The sequence below is a fragment of the Sorex araneus genome, chromosome 3, assembly GCF_027595985.1.
Source record: "Sorex araneus isolate mSorAra2 chromosome 3, mSorAra2.pri, whole genome shotgun sequence".
Classification (NCBI taxonomy): domain Eukaryota; kingdom Metazoa; phylum Chordata; class Mammalia; order Eulipotyphla; family Soricidae; genus Sorex; species Sorex araneus.
The window spans coordinates 104,679,455-104,686,011 of NC_073304.1; the positions used below are offsets into that span (position 1 = coordinate 104,679,455).

The following is a 6,557-nucleotide window of genomic DNA, read 5'->3' on the forward strand; positions in this document are numbered from 1 at the left end:
TGATGTTCATGGAGGTTTGATATACTGGACAATGACTTTAGGCAATAAAATAATTCCTGTTAGTGTCAAACACAATCCACATAGAATTGTTCCTATGTATATGTGGACATGGAGAGGTCATCCCATAATCTGCTGTCACATGAAAGTGATGTCAAGCTGCACCAACTAGAGACCATTTACCAGGTGACAACATTTTCTAGAGAAAGTACAGGAGCTAGAAACTGGTTACAGTCTACATTAGCTTTTACTCCAAGCTCATTATGGTAGTCTATTTACATAAGACTAGGAATATAGTCAAACATGTTAATACTCTAAGTCGTGCTAAATCAAAAACAGATTATGTCCTTAGCCCTAATTTAAAAACAATCAGTAGAACATAATTATTTTATGACTGGTCTTCAATAGTTATTAATAGATACTTCATTTTCACTGGTCAATCATTTCCTGAATGAAGACCTAAGGTTACTGCTAAGATAACTGGCAGATCATTCACATGTTACCCAGGGTTGATTTACTACTTAAACTGATAAAATGTTCTTATGAATGGTACCATGAAAAAGTTGAAAAGGCTAGTAGTTTACTGAAAAGCCTCTGGTTCCCACGTTTTCTAGCAGAAACTTTTCATACATACATACTTTTCATTTGTAAACTTCTCTGGTGTGAAGTCCGCCTGCCTCTCAGTTTCATAGGGTCGATATTCTCTATGTGATCTCTGCTCAGCTCTGTCAAGAGTCACTTCTGTCCCCCGGCTGTCATTCCATCCCTGCAGCTCTCCTCTTCTAGGAGTTCGCTTCTGGCCTGTCAGAGAAGTCAAAAGGAAAAGTTAGAACACAAGGTCCATTACTTTTAAAATTTCATTTTTCTAAGCACCAATGTCACAAAAAACTCATAGTTTGGGAAAGTTTCAAAGGGAAGTAAAGTTGATATATCTACTGCTCACAGTCAATAACTTTCTTTTTAGGCCACAATCCGTTGTGCTCTGGCCTTACTCCTGGGTTTGCATTCAGGGATCACTCCTGACCTGGTGGGGCAGGTAGAACAAAGGAAATGTGTGCATGTTACCTGAGCCCATTACGTTGCTGCATGTGGTGCCTGAGCACAAGTATCTCCTGCAACTATATGTGGAGCCAGGGATCAAACCCAGGGGAGCTGCATGCAAGGCATGCTTACTTGCTATACTATTTCTCAGAATCCTCAACTATTTAATAAACCTTTAAGGTACTATAAAGTCACATTTTTCCCTCATGTCCTAAAAAGGGTAAGTGACTTTTAATTGTAGGAATCTCAAAACTGTGACAAAATATGGATATACGTATTTTTGCTAAACAATGTTTCACAATAGCTTTATCAAAACATGGCAGCTAAACTCCATCCAGAGAAGAACAGATTCTCTATTCAGACTGTAATTTTTAGAAAACCTACCGAATTTTATTTTTGACTACTAAAGTTTTTATCATTCAAAAGCTTGCATTGGGGCTGGAGTGCCCAGCATCCCATATGGTCTCCTGGGCACCACTAGGTGTTAATTCCTGAGTGCATGAGCCAGGAGTAACCTCTGTGCATTGCTGGGTGTGACCCCCCCCCCCAAAAAAAGGAAAAAAAAAGCTTGCATTGATGTATCTTTTTCAAGTGGTAAAGGCTCCTTGCTCTTTGATGAAATGTATATATTTCAAATACAGGTCACTTTAGTCTTTTCTTACTCGTCACCTTATACTAATCCTTTTGTTTTAATGCTTTAAAATTTAAGCAAAGTCAATGTTTGAAGGCATGCCAGGTATATCTAGAAATATCAGGAATATCTCGTAGTATCAGGTGAAAAAATGCCTCTTTTTACTTGTTCCAAAAATGTCTTATCATTTCTCAGTATATATCTATGGTTTTCATCTCAAATATTAAAATTTCTATTTTAGTGGCTGTAATAATTCTTGGTATAAACCTTTACATTGGTTGTATGACTATATTAAGTGAATATTAATGAATGTCTTTTAAAATCATTGAATCTCTCCTTAGATACAAGATGAGTATATTTTTATATGTATTTTTTTATTTTCCTACTTCTTACTTCCTAAAATAAACTTTATAAACTGGTTACCCATAAGTATTAGCATGGTTCTCATGTAACCCACAAGAATGTATTTTTTTAAAATATGAAAAACCACATAAGAGAACTATCTTAATATCCTATAACCTAGAACTGTTTATGTACAATCTGCATCTTGTACTGGTCACAGTCTGAGCCTGTGACATGTTAAGGATATAGGAAAAATTTTTTATCATAAAAGAGCATTATAGTGCTTTGCTTTTTATTGAAAAACAAAACTGACACTCATGCCCTATTCAGTATGCAATGTCAGATTCAAGGGCACATACATTACTAATGGAGATCAAATATCAAAGCAGCATTTAAAGTATACGGTAGAAAATGCTAGTATAAAAGTCAATTATTTAACATGCTGAAAACTATAATAGACCAGAACTGTCGTTTTCAAAGTTATCAACAGTCAAAATATTTTCAATACTTTTCCCTCAATGTAAAATGTTAAATTACAATTTCAAATTTCCTACTTACATCATATAATTTTAATTACTATGACTTTTTAAGGTTTTTTTTTGCCACACACAGCAGTGTTCAGGCCTTACTCCTGGTCATGCTGAAGGGACCATATGTGGTACTATGTATCAAAACTGGTTGGCCACGTGCAGGCAAGTGCCTTACCTGCTGCATTATCTCTCTGATCCAACCCTATAATTTAAAAATAAAAACAAAAAACCCTAGGATCTACACTTAACTACAGAAAAACTTAGGAACTTACCCCACCTCCTGTTTCCTCAAGGTTATTTCTTAAATGTTATCAATTGGAATTCACCATTCAAAACTTAAAATAGTATTTGCTGCATGCTTTATGTTATACTTTATGTTAAAAAGCATCTTTAAAAGTTCTCCTGTAAAAATGGAAAACCATTAAATATGACTGATTCCTTATCAGGATATTAACATGCTGCAATTTATTTCCCCACCAAAACCCCAAAACTAGAACCCAAAACAAGGGTACCAGTTATCTCCTACAATTAAGTACTGAGCTCAAGAATGCAAGCACAGGGGCTGGAAAGACAGGGCGGGTAGGGAGCTTGCCTTGCATGAGGTCAATATAGGTTTGATCCCCGCATGGCACCCCATAAGGTCCCAAGTCCTTCCAGGGACTCTGAACAGAGTCAGGAGAAGCCTGGAACACCACTTGGTGTGGCCACCCCCCAAACCAAAATAAAAGAACGCAACTGCAGTGAGGTCTGGAGGCAAAATTGCAAGTTCAACCCCAAGTGCTGCTGCATGATGGTACCAAGCACTATCAGCAACTCTGTGACTGCGCCTATGATCCTGATACTGGAAGAGATTTCCGTACTGAATATTGCTCTGTGCAAGCACTGAAACTAAAGGGCACAGCTTCAGTGAGCATCACAACACAAAATGTTGAAACACTGTGGCCAGTGTTGGCATGTGTGTTCAATCCAAAAGCATCACAACCAAGCGCATGCACAGAACAGGTTACTGCAGCATCAACAGAAGAGGCAGAGGGTACTTGCTCTTAATATAGCTCTTAAGAGATAGAAAAGCAAAAGTGAAATAGCCTCTGAGGATTTCGGGACTAAGTTCCAGAAAAAAGGCTCACTCAAGATAATTAAAAATGGTCACACAGGTGCTGGAGTGATAGCACAGAGGGTAGGACGTTTGCCTTGCCAGGTTTCAAATCCCAGCATCCCATATGGTCCCCTGAGCACCGCCAGGAGTAATTCCTGAGTGCAGAGCCAGGAGTAACCCCTGTGCATTGCCGGGTGTGACCTAAAAAGAAAAAAAAATGGTCACATATATTTTTTAAAAGCTTACATTTCCATGGGAAATGCTATGATTTCCATATACCTTGAGTTGTTTCTATTATCAAAAACATGCCTTTGACTTCTCTATAGTAAGCATTTATTTTTAATTCTATTTGAAGTGTTTGAGTTTAAGGAGTCCTTATCAGGTGAAGTTGTAAAAAGCTTCAAAGAGGAACTCTCACACCTATTAGAGATAAATTTAGTTCAAAGAGGACGTAAGTAAAAATCAATGAGTGGTTTGGTCCTGAAATACATGAAAGAACTAAAATGATAACATTATAAGGCAGATTGCCTGATGGTAAGCAACTGAAACGCTAAACCTTTAATTGGGTTACAATACTAAGTGAAACCAAAAAGGTGTAACCTGGTTTTCATCTAAATTTGGGAGAGGAGGAGAGTTCTGCACATTTATGTATATAAATATAACATGTTAATAGCAACTTTGGGATTTCCCTTTTCAGTTTTGTGAATTTTTTAAACTTTTTTGGCCACACATGCTGATGTTCAGGGGTTACACCTGGCTCTGCACCTCCTGACGGGCTCAAGGTACCATATGTAATCGAATCTGGGTGGGCCATGCACCCGCTGTACTATCTCTCCACCTCAAAATGTTTTAATTTTTAAATCTGAAAATGAATTCCATTTCTAATAATCAAATAGTTAAAAAAATATCAAGCATAGATCAAAATGAAGTATAATATCCTAAGGCAGTGTTTCTTAACTGCCCATGTTGTCCCACTTGTGAGCCCCAGGGTATCCCAAGAGGGTCACAAGAAAACACGTGGGGCTGGAGTGAGACAGCACAGCAGGTAGGGCGTTTGCCTTGCACGTGGCCCACCCGGTTCAACCCCCGGCATCCCATATGATCGCCTGAGCACTGCCAGGAGTGATTCCTGATTGCAGAGCCAGGAGTAAACCCTGTGCATCGCTGAGGTTACAAAAAAAAGAAAAAAAGGATGAAGAAAGCAGCAGCAGCAGCAGCAGCAAACATCACAAGGAAAAAGACTGAAAAAATATGCTCTAACGCACGAAAATAAGTATTTTCGTGTATTAGGAAAGCAAAGGGAAAGCTTAGCTTTCCTCAATTCTTTTATTATTATATTTATCTAAATAATTACAATAGTACATTAAAAAATGCACATATATTTCACCTTTTGCCTAAATAAGGCTCTAACCTTATTGGCCTAACGAGGGAATCTGGAGATAGCCAACCGCATTTTCGTTTCCAACGTCTATTTCTATTACAAACACTTAATCTACCAATTCTCAAGTGCAACCCTCGACCGAGACCTTGGCAGGCAGCAGGAAACGCCGCTCGCATGCCATCTAAGCCCCAGCACTTGCGCGTGGCGCGCTCGCGGCCGGGGCGGGGCTAGTCGCATCACGCAGTGCCCGGGCACAGTTAACTGCATCGCCCACGGAGTCCGCGGCCGCCGCCTCGGCCCTGCGCGTCGGGGTCTCCGCACGGGCGGAGGACCCGCGGGCGGGTGTGGCCGAGCCGGGGGACAAGGCGGTGTCTGGAACGCCCCTCCCCGGGGACCCGGCCTGGAAGGCCCGTCGGCGCAGGCCCTTCCTTCCTTCCACTCGCTCCCGTTCGTTCCGCAGGCTGAGTTCTGGGGCCCGGGCGGGCACAGACATCCAGCCGGACCGGGCTCGGGAGGCACGACGCGGCCGCGCGCGTCCCCGCCGTCCCTCCGCCAGCACGGCACGACCGGGCTCGGCGACTGCCCCTCGAGCCGCACCACGAAGAGCGCGGGGCACGACGACCCCGCGCCCCGGACGGCCGCGAGGTGGCCCGGCGACCCGCCCCCGAGGCGTACCGGGCGGCTGCCCGCCGCTCCCGGGGCTGTCGGGCCGCGGCGCGGGCGCCGGGAGGCTCTTGCGCTCCTTCTGGGACTCGCGCCGACCACCGCCGGTCCCGGGCCTGGGGCCCGCCGCCGCGGCCGGGCTCTTGCCGCCGCGGGGCCCGGATGCCGCCGCCGCCTCGTCGCGTTTCCGGCGCTGCAGCTGCTGCTGTCGCCGGCGCTCGGCCTCGCGCAGGACGTCGAACGGGTCCGACTCGTCGTCCAGGAGCTGGTGGAAGCGGTTGGCCACGACGCAGCCGAAGCTCTCCTGCATCGCGGCGCCGGCCGCAGCCGCGGCCACGGGGCTCGCCAGAGCGCCCTTCATGTCGCCGCGGCCACTGCGGGCCCGCCGCGGGCAGCCCACGCGAGCGACTCAGCGGAGCCCGCGGCTAGCACCCATCCCGCGCCGCCGCCCTCCCTCTCCAGCCCGGCCCGGCCCGCCCGGCGCCCGCTGCCGCCCGCCGGCCGCCGCCGGCAGCCAATCAGCGCGACCCGGTCCGCCCTCTCCTCGCGCTACCTGGACGGAAAGCCCAATCAGCGCCTCGCTTCTGTCACGTCACGCGACTCTCGGCCCCGCCCCTCGGAGTTAGAAGGGCGGGGCTACGGGAGGAGCGGAGTCGAGTGGTCCCGGCTGCTCTGGCGTGCGGGTGCTCACGGAGCTTGCAGGTGCGCAGTTCGCGTTCGTTATCCTCCTCTGTTCTCGGAGTTTCCCTTTTCCTCACCCATTCAGCACCTCTATATTGAGCACGCACCGGTTGCTGGCAGTGTATCGTGGAGGATGCTAGCTCCGCATCTTTGTGTATTTAGTCTGGCGACCAGGGAGGTAGCATTGAGGAAAGT

General features: G+C 45.6%; 1 protein-coding gene across 1 annotated transcript in view; it reads right to left on the reverse strand.

Annotated features, from left to right (window-relative positions):
• HABP4 (hyaluronan binding protein 4) overlaps nucleotides 1-6,162 on the reverse strand; it is a 38,994-nt gene extending 32,832 nt beyond the window's left edge. The window contains exons 1-2 of the mRNA XM_055130424.1: nucleotides 5,694-6,162; nucleotides 636-798 (exon numbers count right to left, since the gene is read on the reverse strand). Coding sequence (XP_054986399.1) covers nucleotides 636-798; nucleotides 5,694-6,042 — 512 coding nt within the window. The 5' untranslated portion in view covers nucleotides 6,043-6,162. The remainder of the gene's footprint in view (nucleotides 1-635; nucleotides 799-5,693) is intronic.
• Nucleotides 6,163-6,557: the final 395 nt, after the last annotated feature.